The following is a 25,439-nucleotide window of genomic DNA, read 5'->3' as shown; positions in this document are numbered from 1 at the left end:
GTTATTTGTTTAGTACAATGGCCTCCAGAGGGTGAAGGGAAGGGAAGAACGTGCCATATGAGAAGAGTATGAGTTAGTAACTTGATTTCAGGCTGAAGACTATAGTTCCTTCAGGGTATTATCCATACAAGGTACCTCCAGCTCAAGCCTGCTATTGCCCATGACTTAGCACAAGGGAACCAATGTTCCAAATGCACCCACCATGATGGCTGCCCTGTTATCTGCTGCCAGAAGTACACAGAACCACTCTTATTCTCTATATGTGTTTGACCTGGATTTCTTCCATTTGTTTCCTATCTTCCAGAGATACCACAGGACTGCTGACGCAAAGATGGTAGTCTTTCTTGCATCTGCTTTCTAATACATTTTCTATTATCCACAGGGACTTGGAGAAGGAAGGGAAGGGAGCCACATATGCTACCTTTTTCTTTTAGAGGGGATAATCTTTAAATCCATCCTTTACAGAATATATTCCTGAGGGATTAACTCAAACACCTGCTTTAGGAGAGTTAAGTCTGTCTAAAGCCTTTCCTGATTTTCTCTTTAGTTTTGGTGTTCTGAAATTTCACTGGGATATATATACAATGCGCCTCTTTATTTATTGACCCCACTAGGCAATATATGACCCTTTCAGTCCATCAAATCCATCAGGACCATTTCTTTGATTCTTTTTTTTCCAAGTCATAGTCATAATTATTTCTCTCCTTGACAACATAACAAAAGATTCAAGAAAATCATCAAGTGTTTTGTTGGAGAAGGGGAAAGGGAGTTTCTGAAAGTTTTTTCCAAAACATACAGGTATTTCTCTCTTCATAGCTCTCTCATAAATTCCTGAAGTAATAGCCTATGTTTCACCAGAAAATAAATTATTGAATCCAGATATTGGGGGCTTCCTGCCTCCTTACCATGCCCACCCCACCCTCACATACACACTGTCTCTATTCTCTCTCTCTCATTCTTTCATACACTCACTCTACCCTTGGCAGGGAACAAAGCACAAAGCTGAGCTGACCTGCATGTTCCCAGGCAGCACCCCACTCTGGTGTACCCTCAAAGCAAAACTTTAGCCCAATGACCCAGATGGAGGCCAAAGAGAACCAGGACTAGAGCTAAAGCGGCTCAATGCCTCCCACAGCCGCAGGCCATCAGCTCTGCTCCAGGAAATCCTGCTGCTTCACATGAAAGGCTCTCACTCTGCCCCATACTAAGAAGAGCTCCTCTGCTCGAGAGCTGGCCATTCCCCTTAGTGGTAAACTGTCAGCCTGTTTTTGTCTAAGCCTCATATTGGCTTTTTTTTTTTTTAATTGGAGGATAATTGCTTTACAATGTTTTGTTGGTTTCTGCTGTACAATGATGTGAATCAGCCCCAAGTATACATATATTCCCTCCCTCTTGAACCTCCCTTCCAACTCCTCCCTCATCCTACTCCTCTAGTTTGTCACAGAGCACCAGGTTGAGCTCTTGGTGTCATACAGCAACTTTGCACTAGCTACCTATTATAAACATGGTATTACATATGTTTCATTGCAACTCGTTCAAAAACCATCCCACCCTTTCCCTACCCCACTGTGTCCACAGGTCTGCTCTCTATGTCTGCATCTCCATTCCTGCTCTGCAAACAGGTTCATCAGAAACACTTGTCTACATTTCATATATATGCATTAATATATGATATTTGTTTTTCTTTCTGACTTACTTCAGTCTGTATAACAGGCTCTAGCTTCATCTGCCTCAGTTCAACTGACTCAAATTCATCTTTTATGACTGAGTAATATTCCATTGTATGTGGGTATGTATATATACATACATATCATAGCTTCTTTATCCATTCATCTGCCAATGAACATCTAGGTTGCTTCCATGTCATAGCTATTGTAAACAGTGCTGCAATGAACACTGGGGTATGTGTGTTTTTTTGAATTAAGGTTTTCTCAAATTGTGTATGCCCAGTAGTGGGATTGCTGGTAGTTTTATTCCTAGATTTTGAAGGAATCTCCCTATTGCTCTCCATAGTGGCTATGTCAGTTTACACTCCCACCAACAGTGCAAAAGGGTTCCCTTTTCTCCACACCTCTCCAGCATTTATTGTTTGTAGACTTTTTGATGATGGCCATCCTGACCAGTATGAGGTGATACCTCATTGTAGTTTTGATTTGCATGTTTGTAATAATGAATGATGTTGAGCATCTTTTCACGTGTTCATTACTCATCTGCATGTCTTCTTTGAAGAAATGTCTGTTTCTCCAAAAACTGGAGAAACATTTTCTCCCATTTTTTGATTGGGTTGTTTGTTTTTCTGATATTGAGATGCATGAGCTGCTTGTATATTTTGGAGATTAATCCCTTGTCAGTTGCTTCATTTGCAATTATTTTCTCACATTCTGAGGGTTGTCTTTTCATCTTGTTTATAGTTTCCTTTGCTGTGCAAAGACTTTTAAGTTTAGGAACCATTTGTTTATTTTTGTTTTTATCTCCATTACTCTGGGAGCTGAGTCAAAGAGGATCTTGCTGCCATTTATGTCAAAGAGTGTTTTGGCTATGTTTTCCTCTAAGAGTTTTATAGTTTTTGTAAGCTGAACATTGTTTATTCTTGAAATTCAAGTTCGGTTTTAAAGCACACCTTTTTCTATTCAGTCTGGGAACAAGTTAATTTTGAAAGGTTATAATTTAGAAGTTCATATTGGAAAGTGAGGAATTTTTGCTTACTCACGACTGAGTGACTGAACTGACTGACTGACTGAGGTGGTCTCTTTCTGACCACTTTCCTGTACTTTTATCTAATGACCATCTAATTGCAAACACTCCAGCCCAGATAGTAGCAGGGGTGCAGTGCTATACAGCTCTGGAGAACACACCATTGAACTCAAAGACCTCTTTTCATCCAGAGTATCATCCAGAAGTGAAAAGGCAAGCCCCAGTATGGGAAAAGATTTTGGCAACGTGTAGAATTCCTGTGTAGAATTTTTTTTTTAAAAAGCCTCCAATAAATCAATAATGAACAATAAAATAATTTTAAAAGATAACTCAGAAGGAAAAATGGCAAAAGACTTGAATACATACCTCACAGAATAAGATATTCAAATAGCTAATAATCACATGAAAATGTCCTCAACTTCTTTAAGGTCAGGAAAATGAAAAAAACTTTAAGAAGTTATTTACACATTCATTTGACAGCCAAAATTTAAAAGAATAAAGCACTCATGAGACTGTGCAGCAAAAGCAACTTTCATATACTGCTGGTGGAAGAGTAATTTGGTAGAACTATCTGGAAAACTGACATTATCTACTGAAGTTAAACATGCTTACCCTATAACACGGTAATTCTCTCAAAATTATACATACAACAGGCTCTAGGCCTGTTGCATCAAGAAACACATAGAATTTTCACAGTAGTGCCATTTGCAATAAAAAAAATAGGAAATGAATGTCTACCAACAGTAGATTGGATATACAATGAAACACTATACAGCTGTGAAAATAAATGAATTCAAGCCACACACAAAATGAGTGACCATTACAAAAATAAAATTGAATGAAACAGGCCAGATACAAACATATACCCACTGAATGAACTCCATTTATATGACTTTTTCAAATTAGCAAAACAAAACTAAAATATTTAGAGTCAGAGATGTGATTACCTTTCAGGGGGAAGGGAGAAGATAAATATTGGAAAGGGGCAAAATAGAGACTTCTGAGGAATTACCAATTCTCTCTTTGACCTGGGTGGTGGTTACATACACACTTGCTTTGTAATTTATGTTTTGTTGACTTTTCTGAGCTGGTATTGTGCTTCCATTTCTAAGAGTTTAAGAAAAAAAGGAAAGGAAAGGGAAAAGACTGTGAAGCACTGGCAACTCATACATTATGGATGTGAAGGGAGCAGCCCTTTCAGCAAACAAGCTACCATTTCCCAGAAAAGCTAAAATTGTGCAAACCCCATGGCCCAGGTCTGTGCCTGCTTTCTACACCTAGGTTGTATCTATGATAGGGTCTCTTTTACTTATATCCCTATGAGAAGTATTCAAGAAGCCATAGTAATTTTGTTTATCACAGCAGAAACCTAGAGACAATGTCTATCAACAGGAGAATGAATACATAAAATGTGACATGTTCATATGATAGAAAACTAATTACACAGAAGCAGAAATGAACACCTATGACTGTATGCATCAATGCGAAGAACCTCAAAACCATAATATTGGTGGGGGGAAAGTGAAAAACTTGGAAAGAGTTTGATTTCATTTGTATGAATGTCAAAAACAGGAAAAGAAAGTATATATTACTTACTGATGTATGGAGTATATTTATAAAAGCAAAATAAGAGAATGAGTAACCTAAAATTCAGAATAGCATAGAGAAGGAAGGGAGGTAGTTTGGGAGGGTCAGGTTAGGAGACCTGAGAGCATCTAGTACTGTTCTAATTCATAAGCAAAGTTATGGGGTCATGGGTGTTTTTCAACTACTCTTTAAATTACACATATATTGCATATACTCTTATATTTTATTCATTTACAATGATTAAAGAGAAATAAATCCTGCCTTTTTTAATAGAAGAATTACTGGGTGAAGTATTATACAATCTAAAAGCACTGCTGAATTAAACAGAATAGTTCAGGAATATAATAGATATCCATGCAGAGCCACCTTTTACTAAACTCTCCTGTTCTGACCAATATATAATTGTTTATATTGCCAAGCAGTAGATATATATATTTTTTTCACTTAATATTCATTAAGCAGGAGTTCTAACGCTTATTTTATAGATGAGGATTCTGACATTTAAAGAGGAAAAGTAATCTGTTCAAGGTTACTGAAGTATTAAGTGGAGGAATAAATACAAATTCAAGGCAGCCTGGTTCCAACATGCTTCTCAGGACCTGCACTACCAACACGATATGGTCCAGGGCCATCTGCCTGCTCTCGTGGATACCAGGCTGAGCATTTCCAACTGACATGGTTTCTACTGGTTGTTCTAGAAAGCATTTTTCAAACTCTAAGCATTTTTCATCTTATCAGTGATGAGGCACTCCATCCCCGATGACAGATATTTAGATCTGATTAGACAGCAGTGATGTCTCCATTTTAATCTAGGTCAGAGATCCCCAGACTAGACTCTCTGTGGGCTAAATCCAGATCACTGTCTGGTTTTGCAAGGCCCTGGAGCTAGGAATGTGTTTTTTTTTTTTTTTTTTTTTACCATTTGTAAATGGCCTGAAACGATCAAAGAATAACTTCATGCCCTGTGAAAATTATGTGATGTCCTAATTTCAGTCTCCATCAATTAAGCTTTTTTTGAACAAAGACACACCCATTGCTTGGGTACCATCTGTGGACACTGTCATGTTGCAATGGCAAAATGCATTATTGCAACAGAAACCATGTGTCCTGCAAAGCCTAAGATATTTACTAAATTGCCTAGGATAGAAAAGTTTACTGAACCCTGATCTAGGAACTGAACACAGGAATAGAAAACAACTGAAGCTGTGTCTGTTTCCATACAATGAAGATTAAAAACAGTACCTATCTCTAAGATTTGGTATAAAGAATAAACAATTAACAGATATCAAGCCATCAGATTAGTGCCTGGCACACAGCGTGCTCCCTCCTTGTCCTCAGAAAAGCATTTGTTCCCTTGCTAGCTCTGCACATGACTGAAATCAGAAATCTTTCTTTGGTGGAAGCATCAGGAAGCATGTCAAGATATTTACAATACAGCAATGACCCCTCTTCAGAATAAAAGTACTCAAATTGGTATCATTCGCATTGGGTTTGACTTAGATCTCCAATGGCTACACACTTAACAGAGTTAATCTAAAAAATCATATACAAAGAAAGGCTACAAATGTTCAGAGAAGGAAAAGGGTTCAAAACCAAAAGGGAAAAAGTAGAGATCTCAACAGCACTAAGAAAATCCTGAGTTCCCCTGACTCATTAAGGAAGCAACCATTTAGTAGGTTTTCAGTAAGACACTAAGCTCAATTAAATAGAAATTTGTTTTTCTTTCAAATCTCCCACTGGCCATTTGTTTCTGGCAAAAACTCTGTTTGGTAATGGAAAATAATGATTTTCTATCCTTTAAATCTTGTACCAGGAACAGTTTTACTAAGATTAATAGTGTCTCTAATGAGATATTTAGAGATAAAGACCAGTGTTAAGCTGAATTCTTTTTTGAGAACTAATAATTCTTAAGATGTGGTTTTCTAATAAAATAGGCAAGGTCAAGTGATTATGTATTTAGCTATATATCTTCTTTCTGCCTGTCTTGAATACCTTTTTATGGCCAAGAGGAACACTCTCTTATTGATTCTCCTTTAGCATACCACTGCATAGAGTACACTGAGAAGGCAATGGCTCCCCACTCCAGTACTCTTGCCTGGAAAATCCCATGGATGGAGGAGCCTGGTAGGCTGCAGTCCATGGGGTCGCTAGGAGTCGGACAGGACTGAGCGACTTCACTTTCACTTTTCACTTTCATGCATTGGAGAAGGAAATGGCAACCCACTCCAGTGTTCTTGCCTGGAGAATCCCAGGGACGGGGGAGCCTGGTGGGCTGCCGTCTCTGGAGTTGCACAGAGTCAGACACGACTAAAGCAGCAGGAGCAGCAGCAGCAGCATAGAGTACAAAAATGCACAGCATCTCAAGAAGAAATGCAAATTATTAGTGGACCCTAATTGTGGAGTGAGGTGCGAATCTTGCCAGCAATGACTTGGGCCACTTGGAGCACAGCTGGACAGTGAAGGGGGTGGATTTGGCTCCACCTGATCCATTTGGGTCTGCAAGCTTCAGAATTAGGCTCATGGGTATAAGATCAATAGAATGATCTGCTACTGCAAAGTAGAATTCTCAACGTGCCTTAGCTTAGGTTTTGTTGCAACTGGGTTGCAACTTTAGAGTTTGTTTACCACTGGCTCAAAAGCTTAAGAGTGCTGTCAGAACTTGCCCTTCAGCAGGGCTTGGATTCTTAGCATCCATGAGACTCTGGAGAGCTTGCTATGCTTTATGGCTTTGCTGCCAACTCTCTGAGCTTCAGGAAATCTCCTTTGATGTTCAGTCTCACCCACGGCTCTCTGTACCTCAGGTGATTAGTTTTCTTCTTGTGGTCGTGTCCGCCGCCATGGCCAAGGGATGTTCTGCCCTGGCTCAAGGTCAGCAGTGCCTCAGAGGGGTTTCACTCAGCCTTCCCACCCTGTCTAGCTTTGGCATACTGCCCCTCTTCACTCAGGGAAGGCCTGGGGTCCAGCGATGGTGGGAAAGCACAACTCACTCTGAAGACTCTGGGGTCCCAGACTCCAACTCACACTAGAGATTCTGGGGTCCCAACCAGTCAGGTCAGCCCACTCAGAGTCACTAAAGGCTTAGCTTCCTCCCTGCCCCCCACCTCTGGCATATTCCTCCTCCTCTCCCTACCACCAGAGGTGAAAGCAGCTGCAGGTCTCTGCTGCCCCAGGAAGGACACTCTGGATTTTAGTACATTGAGGTTTCTTTGCATCCTCATGTTCAGATGAGTTTTTAAAATACGACTTTGTAATTTATCTAGCTTACTGATGCTATCTTGGTGTTAGAGGGAGATCAATGCCTCATGCTTTCCACATCCTAACTGGAAGAGAGCCCAGTCTGTCATTTCTCTTTACTTAGGGAAATTATATTCTGTAAAATCTTTGAGGACCATTAGGGACCACATCTATGCAGAGCATTAGAACGCTACAAATATGGGTGACTGACAAGCTCTGGAGGAGACGGTGGTGATGCTCTGGGGCCAGGCAGGGACAAGACATACAGAAGAGCAGCCACTTAGATAAACTTCAGGGTACTTTATAGGAACACTTAGGTTTCAGGTCAAGTTCTACTGCTTCATAATTGTATAGCCTTGAATAAGTGAGTTTCTCAGGTCTCTGTTTCCTTATTGGTGAAACAAGGTGGTCACAAACAATCAAACGGAGGAAGGAAGAATGCGAACAGGCTGAGCAGGATGGTGGTGACTCAGGGAACAAATGACTCTTTTAAAGGGCACTGCTGCTTAGCTTTGCTGTGGTGTCAGGGCTTTGTGTTAACAAATCCCCCAGGTGCAAGTAAAGCTCGAATTTTATTCCAACTGATTTCCATTTTTCAAAACTATTATTTGGCCTAAAAACATATATCTGTGTCAGATGGTAGTCCAAGGATTATCATTATAACCCCTGCTTTGGACTCCAATAGTCTCTCCAGTGTCATAATTAGCTGTCAAATTTCTTTGCTTTGGACTAGTGACCTCTTGATATTCAAAGGCTTTGAATGTTAATTATAGCTATGGATGACCAATAAAAAATTCAGAAGCAAATTAGTTGTTGCTTCATGAATATTGTTTTCAGATAGAATCTTTCAAAAACATCAGGTCATGGAGCACGTAGATGATGAAGAGGCTCCAGCTTGTTGGAGAAGCAGCTGAAGATCACTGGGCTAAGTAGGTCATCCAACACTTCTGCAGTTTCTGACACATAATTACTCTTCAACAGACATTTGCTTCATGAAGGGATGGACAGATATGTGGATGGATGGATGGATGTATCATGGATAAGTGTGTGGATAGACGAATGGATAAATACACTGTTATAATTTCATCAAAAGTTCAGGAGGGAGGGGGGTTCAGGATGGGGAACACATGTATACCTGTGGTGGATTCATGTTGATGTATGGCAAAACCAATACAATATTGTAAAGTAACTAACCTCCAATTAAAATAAATAAATTTATATTTTTAAAAGTTCAAAATGTCTTTGATTCTATGCATAATTTAGAACCACATGTCAAGGGTAATCAAAGAGTGTAATAAGTAATGACTGAGTCCAGCTTTTAATACTACCCTTCTGTCCTTCTTCAAAGCTATGTTGCATTTCCATGACATTGCTTTCTCCCTTCAAGTCACCTTAGCCAGATGTCATCTGTATAAGAAATGTTGATGGATTGGGTGCACACATCATTTCTCCCTGGCCAAGGAGCCTGGCAGGCTATAGTCCATAGGGTCACAAGAGTTGGAGATGACTTAGCGCTAACTTTCTTTCTTTCAAGGCTTTCTAGAAATGTCCCTGACTCTAAGCCACATAATATAAAGATTTAGCTTCTACAGGAGGAGCATTTGATGCCAAATCATTCCATCTTCCCATTCCTAAGAAGAGTATTATACCAGAGAATGAAAATGGATTTGATAACCTACCAGAGAGAGGGAGAGGGGTGGCAGGGAGAGAGAGAAAGGTAAGGAGAAAGAGAATCAGGGGCAGGGTTAGGGAGGAGGAGGGTAGAGGGCGGGAGGAAGAGAGGAAAGGAGATTCTAGGCTTTGGGAATGAGAGCCTTGAGAATGGAAAGGATACAGGGCAAAGGGAAAGAGGGCTGACAGAGCAAAAGCACATTTTAAGGAAGATTGGAGTAGTAAAATAATCTGACATTTCCCCTCTTTCTTTTACAGAGTAAACATTCTTCACAAAACTGTATGAAATAGTTTCCTAAGAGGCCTCCTGTAAACTACTAATTGGAAGAACAGGTAGAGGATACTTCCATAGCAGGGGACTTATTTCTGGAAAGCTAGACATTTTTGAAATTATAAATTCTTGCCAGGAAGCCAGGGCACATGATTTACACAGAATGTGAGTTCTGAGAAATAAAAAGAGATAACAAGTCTGTTTAAAATACATCCAGTGTCGTCATTACTTCTAGCACAAAACACACTGTATTAGATCATTATGGGGGATGGCTAATCCAATCATTTTTATGCTCTTTAAGTCAAGGAATACACCATCAAACCACCTCACTGCCAGTTGAGATTTCTGAATATTTAAAAGCTGATGGCTTGTGACTGGAACTGATTCAAAAATCTTGGCTTCTAATGAGAAACCTGATGAACTGGTATTGAGAGGATTAGCTAAGTAGAAACTCCAGGAAAAACTTCAGGGAAGCCTATCAGGGTTCCTGATAGTAAAGTCTCTCTTATTCTTGATCTTCAACCCCCTCCAAGCACCCGCAGGGCTAATGGCAGAGGTCATCCCTCTCAACCCAGATGGTGGGATTAAAGCTGTGGAAAACGGAAACCAAGAGAGTAAAACATAACTGTCACATCTCCAGGGATTGTGGGGGCTTCCAATGTAGTGCTGGTGGTAAAGAACCAGCCTGCCAGCACAGGAGACATAAGAGACACAGGTTAGATCCCTGGGTTGGGAAGATCCCTGGAAAAGGAAATGGCAACCCATTCCAGTATTCTTGCCTGGGAAATCCCATGGACAGGGGAGCATGGTGGGCTACAGTCCATGGGGTCGCAAACAGTCAGACACAACAGCACATACACTCAGCAGGGATTATGGCAATGGCATCCTCCAACCACCAGAAGGCTCTAGAAGGAGGAATATCCTATTTCTAAGCAATGATGCTAAAGCTGAAACTCCAGTACTTTGGTCACCTTATGCAAAGAGTTGACTTATTGGAAAAGACTCTGATGCTGGGAGGGATTGAGGGCAGGAGGCAAAGGGGACAACAGAGGATGAGATGGCTGGATGGCATCACTGACTCAATGGATGTGAGTCTGAGTGAACTCCAGGAGTTGGTGATGGACAGGGAGGCCTGGCGTGCTGCGATTCATGGGGTCGCAAAGAGTCGGACACAACTGAGCGACTGAACTGAACTGAACTGAAGCAGTCCTAGTACTCCAGTACTATTGCCTGGAAAATCCCATGGACAGAGGAGCCTGGTAGGCTACAGTCCATGGGGTCACAAAGAGTCAGACCCGACTGAGTGACTTCACAATCACAAGCAATCCCATTGCTAGAATCTCATCTCTGCATACCAAACTCAAAATCTATAAATCATGAGCTTGTTTCTTATACCAGATTTTAAAAACAAATATGGATCTTTTTGCCTTAAAATTATCTGCAGAGTCAGGATTTGTTGTTCAGTCACACAGTCATGTCTGACTCTTTGTGACCCCATGGACTGCAGCACACCAGGCTTCACTGTCCTTCACCATCTCCTGGAGCTTGCTCAAACTCATGTCCATTGAGTCGGTGATGCCATCCAACCAGAGACAGGACAGTGAAGAAAAAGTTGATTCTAGATCTGTCCTGAAAAGTCAGTGTTAGTCACTCAGTCGTGTCTGACACTTTGCAACCCCAGGGACTGTAGTCTGTCAGTCTGACACTTTGCAACCCTAGGGACTGTCCTCTGTCCATGGAATTCTCCAGGCAAGAATACTGGACTGGGTAGCCATTCCCTTCTCCAGGGGATCTTCCTGATCCAGGGATCGAACCCATGTCTCTTGCATTGCAGGCAGATTCTTTACTATCTAAGCCACCAGGGAAGTCAGATATTTAAAACAGGTCAGCGAACTAGAACCCACGGATCAAATCTGGTCCACAATCTGTTTCGTCAATAAAGTTTTAGTGAATCACCACTCACTCATTTACGTACTGTCTATGTCACTACAGAAGCAGAGTTGAGCGGATGCAATGAAGACCATACAGCCCAAAGAGCCAAACAAATTCATTAACTGCCCCTGATCTAAAAGAAGCATTTGCCTTCAGCAAGCTTTAGCACTGACGTATATTCGAAAATGTGAATGATACGTACCTACATTCTCTAGTTCAGAGGACGTTAAGAGGCCCAAAGATGTCTTCACAAAAAATCTTTCTAAGTAAACCTCTGTCAGCTATATACCTACTAGAATGGCCAAAATCCAGAACACTGAAAACACCAAATGCTGGTAAAGATTGTGGAACAACAAGAACTCATCGCTGGTGGGAATGCAAAATGGTACAGCCAACTTGGAAGACTGTTTGGCAGTTCTTACAAAATTAAATATACTCTTACCATACAACCCAGCAATCATGCTTCCTGATATTTACCCAAAGGAGATGAAAATTTATGCCCACACAAAAGCCTGCTCATGGATGATTATAATAACTTTATTCATAATTTCCAAAACTTGAAAGCAACCATATGTTCTAGGTAAAAGGATAAATAAACTGTGGTACATACAACAGAATATTATTCAGCAGTAGAAAGAAGTGAACTATCAATAGAAAGACAGGCAGGAATCGTAAGCACACACTGCTTAGTGAAAGAAGCTAATTTGAAAAGGCTGCACACTATAAGGTTTCAACTACATGACATTCTAGAAAAGGCAAAACTATGGAGACAGGCAACAGATCAGTGGTTGCCAGAGGTTAGGGAGGGATGAATAAGGCAGAGCACAGAATATGTTCAGGGCAGTGAAAATTTTCTGTATGGTATTATAATAGTGGATATATGTTATTATACTGTTGTCCAAATCCACAGAATGTACAACCTCAAAGGTGAATCCTAAAGTATGTGGACTGTGCATAATACCTACAAATCAATGTAGTTTCATCTATTATAACAAATGTACCATGCTGGTGGAGGATGGGCATAGGTATGGGGGAAGTTGTGCAAGTAGAGGGGCAGGGAATATAGAGGAAATCTGTATAATTTCCTCTTCTTAATTCTGATGTGAAACTAAAAGTCTTCTAAAAAGTAAAGTCTATTAAAACAAAAACTCCATTAGTCAATGAGATTGTGAAGGCCATTAAGAGATGTTTGCCAGCTGTTTCCACGTCACACCTTCTGGACGCCTGATAGAACTGCACTTCCTGGCGGTTGTGTTCGGGCTTCCCTGGTGGCTCAGATGGTAAAGAATCCACCTGCAATGCAGGAGATTTGGGCTCGATCCCTGGGTTGGGAAGATCCTCAGGAGAAGGGAATGGCTACCCACGCCAGTATTCTTGCCTGGAGCACTCCATGGACAGATGAGCCTGGCGGGCTGTTGAGTGGGGCCAGGTGACTAGTTCTGGCACAGTGGATGAACAGAAGTGACATGTATCACTTCCAAGCTAAAGCAGGGCTTTCCATAGCTCTCTTTTTCCTGGCAAATCCAAGCTCATGACTGCCCTAAGTGCCAATGGTGAATCAAGTCCCCCAGCTGACCTCTCGTGGGTGTACATCAGAGCAAGAAACAACCATTTCTTGTTCTAACCCACTGAGCTCTTAGGAGTTGTTTCCTCAGGAAAATCTAGCTGACCTTGACTGATACAGAGATGATCAATAATTGCAGCATTACATTTGCAAAACTACATCTCCTCCCCTCTGTCAGGCAGTGACGTGGCACTTTTGAAGAGGCAAAGCTGACCCATGAACTTCATCCACAAGTCTCTTCAACATCTAAAAGAGTCTAAGCACTTAGTCCAAGCAGACCCTTACTAAAATCTTGGCCTTATATTTTCAAGCACCTCAAAATTCTGGAGTCTTTCTCTTTTTCTCTTTCTTCCCCCTTAAAGAACTCTCTTATTAAGGCCTGTCCATCAAGCCACCTTGGGTCCACCTTCAAGTGCTCTGTAGCCTCCTAAGAAGGAAAGTTTTTCCTCTCTGATTAATTTTCTCTCAAGAATCACAACTTTAGTCCTTCAACAGAGAGCATAGGAAGAGAATGATTCTAACCAAGTAAAAAGGGTGGAGAAGGTTGTGAACCCCCAGAGCTAGTACTGTTTATCTGGCAAATCATGGTCCTTTTGCTAGTGTCTGAGAGTCTCTCTTGCCGTCTCTTTTGTTTTCTTTCTGGATTTTTTCAGAAAACAGGTAGGAGTGTAACATTATTGGGAGGGCCCTTCAAACCCCAATACAGGCCAACTAGAAACCTTTCAGGAATTTTCCATAACAACAGATCATTGATCATGCTTTATCCCTTTGTTGTGTGGGAGGGTCACAGGTGTTGTGATAACCATGGAGAGTAAGATAGTAACACCTTGGTGCAGCCTCACCAAGTCTCAGATGGGTCTCTACCATCTATGACTCTTCCCCCGCACTCTTAGGTGTGCAGAGCAGTCCAGCCAAAGGTCCACTCCCCACACAAGAAGATCAATACTTTCATGACCTCTGCACAAAGGGCTTGCTGATCCCCAGGGTCACCTCCAGTCTCTGCAGCAAGTTTCCAGCCAATTCTAGAAAGCCCCTTCTCTTCTACCTTATCAGCTTGGCTGCTCTTCTTATCTTCTCATCAAACCTGAAATCTCTCTCTGCTGCACTGATGCAGAAGCAAACATATGTCTACTTAAGGAGAAAAAGGAGCAAAGACACACAGGAAAATATCCTCTGAATCTCTCTTTGCAGTATCACACGATTTCTGGCTGTTTCATCCTCCACACATACAACATTGACCTATTCACAAGGGCCTTCTGGGCGTTACAAACGTGTCGCAACACAGCAAAGCAGTGTTGGCCAAGCCATGGCATTTACTTCTGGGATCTACAAACCATGGCTGACTGCTGATGCCCTATATTCTCTAGATGCATGATGACTACTTTCAGGGTTATCAACAAATTCAGGAGCTGGCACAAGGTCCAATCTACAGCTTTCTGATTACGAAAAGCAATCTGGAATCTTCTTTGATCCACTCATTTACTCATGAAACTCAGTAGGTCACCAAGTCTTGCTTCAATGTCTCTCAAGAACCTCTTTAGTTTTTTCTACTCCTATTCTTGTGAGGTCCCCAGCATGTGACCTGGATGACAGAACTAACTGGTTCTCTTATCACAGTCTCCACCCTCACCATGGTGATCACTGCGGAACATCAACATGACTACCAGGTTGCCTTATGGCTGCTCAGCCCAGGGGATAAGAGCATGGGTGTTAGTGTTAGGTAAGAACAAGGTTCAAGTCCAGACTCTGCTGCTAACAAGTCCTACACTCCAGGCTGTGCTTTTTTCACCTCAGATGGGGAACAACAGTGGAAACTATCTCGTAGAGTTTGGGAAGACTGAGTGGGGTGATGTATATTAGGCGCTTAGCACAGTATTGTGGCATCCAGTAAGAGCTCAACAATCATTTATTATCATATGATCCAAGCATCTGAGGCCCTGCAAATTATGTTCAGAGCAGACTGTTCCACCTCCTTTCACTATTAAACTACACAGTGGCTGTGACTCCTTCGTCCCAAGGGTCTCATCCTATGCTGCTCACATGCTGCTGGTCCACAGCCCTCATGGCAACTTTGTGCTCAGTTGTTCCAGTTGCGTTGGACTCCTTGTGACCCCATGGGCTGCAGCCTGCCAGGCTCCTCTGTCCATGGGATTCTTCAGGTGAGGATACTGAAGTGAGGAGCCACGCCCTCACGGGATCTTCCTGACCTAGGGATCAAACTCGTGGAATCTCGTGCATCTTCTGCATCACAGGCAGATTCTTTACCACTGAGCCTCCCGGGAAGACCCATGGCAACATCAGGACTTTACTTTTACCTCCAGCTTGCTAGTCCCCGCAATGGAGAAAGAGTAGGCAGACTGTCATATTTTCAACAAAACTTTCATTAGGAGACGATACCCTAAAATTACTCCCGGAAAAGGTACGTTAGTTTCTGAAATTGGTACAATTTCTTGGTGTCTAATCATCTTTATCTCGTAAGTGCAAAGGTCTTGCTAAAGCAGAATCATGCTGCCACCTTTAAGGCCCACATGTACAGTCTTCTCAAACTCACCAGAAGGGGGAGTGCCTGCATAAAGCAGGATCTCGACACTCCCTCTCAAGGGGACAGTTATTTATTCCAGGGCTCATAATCCAATGACATTAGTTATACACACACACACACACACACACATATATATAATTACCAGGATCCCAGAAAGTAGAAGCATCTCATCACTTGTAGTTCTTCATCCATACTTGTCATATCACAGCCCATGCTTGCTATTATTATCAGAATGAATTCCCTGTGATTTGCAGGAATCTAAGTTCTAGTTACAGACTAGAATACCTGAGTTACCTGGATTCCAAACTGGTGATGATTCCTATCCATGCTTCATTCCTACCTGTTAGCCTATGCATAGTAGATGTACCACAATACTCAAAAGCCTGGAGCTAGGCCGCCTGGATTCAAATCCTGCCTCTATCACTTGCTAGCTGTGTGATCTTCGGTAAAATGTTTAATCTCGCTGCACTTCAGTTCCCTCAACTGTAAAATGGAAGAACCATGGCACCTAATTCCTGGACTACTGCAAAGATTAAACGAATCAATATGCACAAGTACTTAGAACAGTGTCTGATACACAGTGAATAAATATTGTATGTGATTTTGCTCCTTTTAATGGTACTACCCTGTAGTTAACAATCATCCTAGAACCTCACAGACAAGGCAAAGAGAAGCAGACACTGAATCTGTTATCTTGAAAGCAGCTCGGTAAAGGAAACCTTGCCAATGGATTCTATTTTATTAATTCTTGGGGTCAAAATTTCTGTAAAGACCACCGGACAGGGGAGAGGCAATGCAAAGTTCAAAACAGAAAGGATTACTTAATTATCCTAGATTTCACTTTCAGAAACTCAGGGTAGTCAAAACCCATAAGAAAATATATGGCTCTAATAATTGCTGATGGTTCATAAACAGCTACCCGGGGACCCCACATCATCGAGACTGTCACTGATGGGGGACCTTGCCAGGGCCCAGAAATACTGCCCTGCCTCCTGAAACAGTCTGCCCCCACATTATAAATATTTTTAGTTCACGACATGATTTCCACATTCCCTGTAGTATGAATACTCTTTCACCTCTATCATTCCTACAAATGTCTACCGCTATTACCTGAGTTCATTTTTATGGATTTCCATTATTTTTCTTTCCAGCTTCTGAGACTGCTTGGGGAAAATCTCAAATTCACTGATGTAATTCTCAGGATGCTCATCAGGATCGTAATCACCAAGCTCAGCTGTAACCAATAAAAAATAAACAGAAAGATTAAAAACAACAAAAACAGGATATACACGGAACAGCTCCTGCCACCCAAAAGAAGAGAGAGGAACAAGCTCACAAAATAAAATGTGTTTGTCTCTATGGAAAGACTACAGCCTGAGTGTCTAGAAGGTCATATTCTAGTTTAGATTTAGCTGTGTGATCTTGGACACTTGTTGAATGAACTCTCTGAGTCTCATTTTCTTCAACTATACATAAAAGAATTTATGTTTCAGACCTTCCAAGGTATGGTAAGACATTGAGCACTCCCACCCTTCAGGTTCTAGGTGGTGGTAGCACACCCATTATTGCGAAATGCCTCACAATATTTTCCAGTGTTCCCCATGATAGGAGTGTTACCACCTCTATTTGGAACCCACTGAGTGTTCCTCAAGCCTCCTTTCACAGTTCATCTTCTCTGAGTCGAAGAGTTCCCTGACTGGAGCTGTTTACTCTGAGATTTGTGCAGGTGTGGCCCTTTCAATGAAACAAATCAAAACATAAAGGACCCAAGAGGATTTATTTATTTAAAAATAAATGGATTGCTCTTCAAATTAAAGAATGTGTGTCTAAGTATGGCTGCACATCCCAGATTAAAGTTGCTGGGTTCTAATACAGGGTTCCTACAGAGGGTCTCTAGGGGTAAAAAGAAATGCCTGCACATTTCTGAGCCCCCAGAAGGTCTATGAGAAGATGGACTAAGGATGAGCATTGACCACAGCCTGAAGCAGCAAAGGGGCTGTTCTTGGGATGGGAATACATTCTACTGACTCCACAAGCTTTCTAAGAAAAACGAGGCAGAAGGGGCAAGTATCTCAGGCAGAAATAGCCCAGGAAAGTAAATTAAAGGTGGTGGGAAAACTGTATTGGAGGAACTTTATCATCAACATGACTTTGAAGTAGAGAGAAATCAATCTGCCTTGAGCACATCTGCAAAATCACATCCAACTCTGTAATTTGCATATACTGTCCCTGTACTGTTGAATCATCTAATGATGGTAAAAGGACAAAACTGAGAGGAAAGCAAAGCTCTTTAAAGCTTCTCAACAGAGTTCAAATTACAGTACAACCTAAATGTACACTACATGAGGAAGGACTTTCAAAATAAGATCCCAAATGTCATCAGCCACAGAGGGGAAATTAATTTGATCATATCAATATTAAAATATTTCACGAATATAGTAGAAATCATAAGTTGAAATAGCATATTTGCAAAATAGAAATCTGACAAAGGCTAATATCTAGAATAAAGAAAAAGAAATTCCTAAAATCTGTAAGTAAATGGGCAGGAACTCCAATATGAAAAGGTGAAGGGATGTCAACAGCCAGTTCACAGAAGGGGAGACCCAAAGAGCTCGTGTGTGGAGAGTTGCTCAAACTCATCAGTGCTAGGGGCTATGCAAACCAAAACTCGAAGACGTCACTTTATACCTATAAGATTAACAAAAAGTTTAGTAAGTCGGATGATTGCTTATGACATATCTGAAGATTCTTGATGCATGCAGCTCTTCTAGAGAGCAAGCTGAGAGTATTTTGTCTAATCTTACAACCCAGCAAGCCCATTTCTGGACATATATTCTAGAAAAACTCTAGGTGCAACAAAAGATATGGGGCAACTTGGGTGTTCATTACTGCTGGGAACAGTAAATAGCACAAGGGCAATGTACCCCCACTGGACTCTCTGCAGCAATTAAAAGCAACAAAATAGAACTATACCCAGAAATGTGAGTAGATTCCCCAAACAGCGTTCTGAGCATAAAAAGGAAGGATTAAATATAGCCCCATTTAATTTATGAAACTGAAGAATACATACACATAAAACCATATTAATCATTTTATAAGGATGTATGTCAAGTCAATGATATACAAGAATCCAGCTGTTGCCTTTAGGAATGAAAATAAAGAATAATGAATAAAAGGAAACTCAACCAATAGGGGGGCCAATGGAACCAGGGATGAAAGTGAGCCACCAACTAGTGATTAATTCAATCTAATCTTCAAAAAAAAAAAAAACCCACCCATAACACACCAACACATACAAACACACACACATACACATGACCCCTGTGAGCTGACTATGGACCCAAAAATTTAGGAAATGGTATAACTCAGAGCCTACTTTTCCATAGGGAATGGATCACTGATAGTAAACTATGCCACATCCCATGCAAATGTCAGCTTGCACAGTGGTTAGCACTGTTTGTGCTTATTTTGTTTTGTGTTGCGTTTGTATTGATTATGGTGGGTACTTCTCCTTTCAGAAAAACTTGTGAGATACAATGGCCTTGAACTGCCAAACACAGCAAATAAGTAGCCTGGCAAATGCCAGCAAACTAAGAGAAGGAACACCATGGAACCCGCACAGGGTTGCTGACAAGGTAAATGTCAACATCTGCCCCACCACTTGCCCTGCTTTCTTGTTCTTTGAAGCTTATCTTTACCTTTGACTTCACCTGAAGCAAAAGCTTATGAATGATTAAGCTCATTTAAAATTCTGTTTTCCATCCCAAGAGGAGTTGGGTAAGCAGCATGTGATTCTCTCCCGCACATGGTATTGAGGGCAAAGTTTCAACAAATAACATATAGCACATGGGCCGGCATGTGAGAATGTAAAATTAAATTAAAATAAAAGAGAATTTAATTGTCAGCAAAATCCAAAGAGCTGAAGTCAAATGATGAGTGTGGTCAGATGATGGCAAAATCAGTATTGACTGTAAAGGGCACACATGGCAGCAGCATTTCCCTTCTTTGGGGAGAGTTTGTTGCAAAAGAACTTGAGATACAAGACATTACAGCTCCAGGGTCGACTTCTGCACAAGACTTCCCTCACCACACTTGCTTGAAGAGGGGCCTCATGGGATCACAGTGGGGACCCCCTGCGTCCCTCCATGTAGACACTGAGACACCATCAAAACTTCCTGTTTACCTGTCTGCCCCAACCCTGCAAAGGGACTTCACATAACAATGCCTGCCACCTAGGAGTGTCTAATAAATGTTTGGAGAACACATGGGAATTAGAAGAGAGGACGGATGGAAAGAGAGAGAGGAAGGGAGGGAAAGAAGGAAGGAGGGAACAGGGTGAGAGAGAGATTACCAAGTGAGCATGTCACCCTTATAAAGGATCTGAAATAATGAAGGAGCTTATGATGGGGTCATAAGTGGTTCATGACAGTCACCTGTCTGATCACAATTCCAGGCTTCATTCACAGCTTAAGAGAAACCCCCATCATTCTCCTGGGGTTTCACTGTCACTCACCACTATCCCCAGGGGATGCTCTGTGCTGTGAAATGGTTCCTAGGACCCTGTTTCTGGGTGCGTGCACTCTTTGAGAAATCTGAAGTCTATCTGTATTGCTTTTCCCCTTCCTCTGGGAGCAACATAGTGCTGCTCAGCAGGTTTTGTTAAAACCCTTGGAGATATTCAAGTTAAAAATCAAGATGACAGTGATGCCCTGATGAGATTTAGTCCTTCCATCTACTCCAAGGTGGAGTGTGTGCTTCTGAAAGCTGCCTCTCATACACAGAGCTAAAGAATGTTCGAACCTCATGGTTCTTTTTTCCTGTGAAGACTGCAAGTTCCTGGTTAGGGTGCACTGTCTTCCATAAAGGAAAAGCAAATCAATACTAATCTGAGCAGCAGACTAGCCTATGAGCGTTTCAGAACGCATTTAAGCATTAGCGAATCATGGTCAATTCTCCAAGGGCAAGCTCAATATAGATCTGTAATGGGAAACTCTCCATCCTGTTTTATGTCTGAGATAAAACCACAAAGCCCCCATCCAGATGATCAGGGTCCCATTTCAACCCTCGTTGCTATTATCACTGGCCACACTCACAGATGCTGTCTGGAGAGTAGAGTTGGAAATGGACTGGCAGACCTCAAAGAAGCCTTTTAGCTCTAAAACGCAGTGGTGTCCACGGGCCATTTGTAGCAAATCTAGTAAAAGCTGGATTCATAAAACTCTCTGTGGTTGGGAGAGTTATTACAGCAGCCTTGGAGATCATTGCAAATGCAGATAAAGATCTGCTTTGTCAGAACTGCTTATGCTTTCAGAGTGATAGGAAATGTGGGGTAAAGGATTAGAAAGCCCAGGACATGTGACTTTTTATTGACACCTTGTTTGCTAACATTCTTTGAAGGAGCATGTTTTAAGCTTTCAGAATGTTCTGAGTATATAAAACAGGCAGCCACCCAGAGTTTTGCTACCTGTACACAATGAATGTGAGTATTTTCAATGCATGCTTTGCATTGCTTTCATAATGGAAATTTCAAAACAAACACAAAGCCCTAGGGATCTATTTTTGGCCTTTCTTGGTGCACCTATTTTCCTGTTGCTTCTGCAAAACAGTAACATGTCAGGATTACTGATATTATCTCCTACTCCTGGTATGCCCAATCCCTGTGGGTCTGTGGCTCCTTCTAGCTATTCAGAACTCTGTTAGATGTCACTTCCTCTAAGAAGTCTTCTGGACTATTAAAGGAGCCTCTCTCTGCACATTATTCTTTTTAGTGTCTCTGTTTTGTTGTCTTTTAATAAGCACTCATATCTGAAATTATCTTGTTAAGTTGGTTGGGGGCTTATTATGCATTGCTTCTTATGTAGAATCTAAATTGCACGGGAGTGGGACTCTGGGAGTCTCTTTCACTGCAGTACCCCTGTTTCTGGCACATAGTAAATTCTCCACTATGTTAATTGAACCAGGGCACTTGCATAAATTGCACCAGAGAATGCTCTATCTCTGTACCTGGGAAAGAGTGGTTGGTTTACTCCCTCATCCATTCTCCACCCTCCCCTTTTCTCATAAATGTGTCATCAGCATCCAAGCTACAAATGGCTGGAACACCTGAGTCCCTCCGAACAGGCCCAGCTGCCTCCCAGCAAGCCCAGGAGAACAGAACATCTGAGTCATTCTCCACTTGTGTCCTGAGCCCTTCCCCATGGCAATGCATTGCCTTGGGTCCTGGAGACTGCTTTCCCTCCAACAACTTTTTCTTATAGGTAGAAACATATGAAAACCAACCTTGGGTCCTAAGTGTTCGCCACTTCCCACTAAGTGTTTGCCACTTCCCACTAAGTGTTTGTCACTTCCCTTGGGGGCCTATTCAACCCTGAGACTTAGGTCTCATGAAATCATGCAGATGTGAAGAAGGTATAACCACCTCTTTCAATATGTGAAGAAATTAAAGCTTAAAGAGTTTAAATCACTTGTCTGTGGTGAAATAACCAGGAAATGGGAATTCAGGCTCAAACTGGGAAATGACAGACTATGAGCCTGGGGTTCTCCTCACCACGCTATGTGACTGTTGTAAAGGTGAAGAATTAGATATGGTACATACATATATACACATACTACACATGTGGATATACCTGTATAAATGCCTTGACATTTCATCAAGGCATTCATCAAAGGTTTGAAATGACACCTGTTTGACACCTGCCTTCCTGGACACAGATCACCCACTCAATATACCCAGCATGCCCCATACTTCGTGATTGGAGCTCAGGGCATAGAAGATCCCATAATCCTTCAGAGCTTCTTATAAGGTCATGCATTCCGTCCCCTTCGAAACAGAGACTCTGAGCTCTCCCTTGGGGCCTTGAGGACTCTGTTCATGCGGAGGCCCCTGGGACCACAACAGCCCATCTTCCACCAGGACCCCAGGGGCTTGGGAGGTAATGAGGGGGGCTCCACTGCTGACCACCCAGCCCTGATTGACCTCCAACCATGGCACAGACAGGATGAGCACAGGCTGGGGAGGAGAGAGGCTCTGAACAGCCGAAGCTCTGCTGTCCCATACAACAGTGGGGATCAGCAGCTGGGCCCACACTTACCTTGAACGATACAGGCACCCAGGTAGGCAGCATCTGAAAAGGAGCAGAGCAGTCGACCATGGAAAATATCTCTTTTAATTTGCAGGTACAAAAGGTACCTGCAATGAAAAAGGAGAAAGAGTTGCCATAAGTTTTGGCTGAGGCCTGCAAGCAGCAGCAGGATTGTTTATGTTTCATCCATCTGGGTCACCAGAACCCTACCTGCACTGCTTGGAGGGCAAGCAGAGGAAAACTGGGAGGGGCCCCCAGAGTTCAGAAAACTTGAAGTGTCTGCAGCCACTTCCAAGAGAGACAGGGAGGACAGAGGAGAGCCACGGGGCCTAGCAGCCACCGTCCCTGGGAGAAAAGTCCCACACAGTGACAACCACAGCTGCCCTCACCCCCATCAGCACCTCAGGTACAGGATGCCTGAGCTCTTGGTGGAATGAGGAGTCAAGAAATACACTCAGTCTTATGGAGACCAGTCCCAGTCAATCAACCTCAAAAAGACGTGGTTACAAGGCCAGGAAGCCAGCTTATTCTCAGTGAGAGCTGTCATCTGTTTAGTATCCTCTCCTGCCATCTTCTCCAGGTCAGACAAACCTGATTCTGAGTGACAGGGGCAGGGGTGAGGGGTCGAGGAGCAGAGGACAGAGGGTGCCGGCTTCTGTGGAAGGGTCAGCATGGTGCAGCTTCAGCATCGCAGAGACTCATTGAGAGGTAAACTCCTTTGAATGTTAATGTTGCAGCAAACTCTATTTTTGAAAACACTGTAGTGCCAAACAAAAAAGAATATGCCTGGCCTGATTCAGCTGGGGATGGGTGAGGGGCGGGGTGTCAGCTTGTCACTCCTAGCTCAGGTCATCTCACCGCTGTCCCCTCTGTTCCTCCACACCAATCATGCCCTCTTCAGATCTCCTCCTATTTCTTAGCTGGATTGATTCTTTCACTGAAGGGTCAGGCCTAGGGTCCTTATCTCTAACTAGGGTCCTTATCTCTAACTAAAGTAATTTTATAGACATGTGCAGATTCTTTCTGCTTATTTTACAGTTTAAGTCGCAGAGACCAATCTTTTTCTTTTTTCTTTTTTCTTTTTTTCCCAGGTTCCTGAGGCCAGGTGGGGGCAGCACCCCAGTCCCAGTCACTACCTCCAGAGCTCAAATAATCTCATTTTTTACTCCCTGCCATGTGTTTTGGGTGCTGCCACCCCCAGAGCCCTGGGATGCGCCATTTCTGGACACTGGTTCCCTGAAAGCACACTAGATTCCCTGAAGAGTTCAGTGGCTCCCTGGTGGTTCTTCTGATGAATCTATCTCACACCTGCTTTAGGCTGAGACAGTGCTAGGCACTGGGGACACAGTGGAAGCTCAAATGACACTCTCTGTCCCCAGCTTTCTATGGAATTTTGTGCAGGACATAAAGGTAGTCCCTAATAAATTTCCTGTCTGGGTTAGTGTGCATTTTGTCAAAGGACCCATTTTGTCAAGGACCCAGAGTATCTCCATAAACTGACACCTTTCACACTTTAGTGAGCTTGTGAATTACCCAGAGATCCTGTTAGAATGTGGATTCTGGTTCAGTAGGTCTGGGTGAGGCCCAAGAGTCCAGATTTCTAATAAGCTCCCCGGTGATGCTGAGCTGCAGGTGTATGGCCCTCACTTGAGTAAAAAAATTCTAAACCAGAGATTCTCAGCCTGACTGCACATCAGAATTACATGGGGGAGCTTTCAGACAATACCAACATGGATCCTACCCAGACCTAATTAAATCAGAATCTTGTTCCTCACCAAAATGTGTACATGAGTTTTCATAGCCGCATTCTTCATCATAGCGAAGCTGAATGCCCATCAACTGATGAGAGGATAAAGAAAAGTGGTATATCCATACAATGGAATATTATTGAGCCATAAAAGGAAGGAAGTACCTATTGCTTCTTGCTACAACAGGGATGAAACTTGAAAACATTAAGCTAAGTGAAAAGTCAGACATAAAAGGTGTATGGACCACATATTGTATGATTCCATTTGCATAAAATTTTCACAATAGACCAATCTACAGAGATAGAAATGCAGCTTCATAACTGCCAGGGGCCGAGGGGAGGGGAGAATGGGAACGGACCGCTTGAGTACTTGGGTTGCTGCTGGGGTGATAAAAATGTTCTGGAAGGGGATCACAGTGATGGTGACACAACTCTGGGAACATACCAAACCCCCTGAACTGTATGCTCTAATGTCTACCTAAGGGAACTAATACTTTTGAAAATCCACTACTTTTGCAGTAGTGGTTCTTGGAGGAGGGCATGGCAACCCACTCCAGTATTCTTGCCTAGAGAATCCCCATGGACAGAGGAGCTGGTGGGCTGTAGTCCATGGGGTTGCAAAGAGCTGGACATGACTGAGTCACTAAGCACAGCACAGCACAAGTTCAAGTTCAGTCGCTCAGTCGTGTCTGACTCTTTGCAACCCCATGAATCGCAGCACGCCAGGCCTCCCTGTCCATCACCAACTCCTGGAGTTCACTCAGACTCGCATCCATCGAGTCAATGATGCCATCCAGCCATCTCATCCTCTGTCATTCCCTTCTCCTCCTGCCCCCAATCTCTCCCAGCATCAGTCTTTTCCAATGAGTCAACTCTTCACATGAGGTGGCCAAAGTACTGGAGCTCCAGCTTCAGCATCATTTCCTCCAAAGAAGTCCCAGGGCTGATCTCCTTGCAGTCCAAGGGACTCTCAAGAGTCTTCTCCAACACCACAGTTCAAAAGCATCAATTTGTCGCTCAGCTTTCTTCACAGTCCAACTCTCACATCCATACATGACCACTGGAAAAACCATAGCCTTGACTAGATGGACCTTTGTTGGCAAAGTAATGTCTCT

General features: G+C 42.5%; 1 protein-coding gene across 8 annotated transcripts in view; it reads right to left on the bottom strand.

Moving 5' to 3' along the window:
• Positions 1–25,439, bottom strand: part of FRMD3 (FERM domain containing 3) — a 352,790-nt gene that overhangs the window by 99,468 nt on the left and 227,883 nt on the right. For all 8 annotated transcript variants that reach the window (XM_069575856.1, XM_069575860.1, XM_069575862.1 and 5 more), the window contains 2 exons: positions 22,587–22,684; positions 16,606–16,729 (listed from right to left, as the gene is read on the bottom strand). In XM_069575856.1, coding sequence (XP_069431957.1) covers positions 16,606–16,729; positions 22,587–22,684 — 222 coding nt within the window. The remainder of the gene's footprint in view (positions 1–16,605; positions 16,730–22,586; positions 22,685–25,439) is intronic.

The sequence above is a fragment of the Ovis canadensis genome, chromosome 2, assembly GCF_042477335.2.
Source record: "Ovis canadensis isolate MfBH-ARS-UI-01 breed Bighorn chromosome 2, ARS-UI_OviCan_v2, whole genome shotgun sequence".
In the NCBI taxonomy this organism is placed as follows: domain Eukaryota; kingdom Metazoa; phylum Chordata; class Mammalia; order Artiodactyla; family Bovidae; genus Ovis; species Ovis canadensis.
The sequence above is the reverse complement of the archived record's forward strand: the minus strand, read 5'-3'. Positions and strand labels throughout refer to the sequence as shown.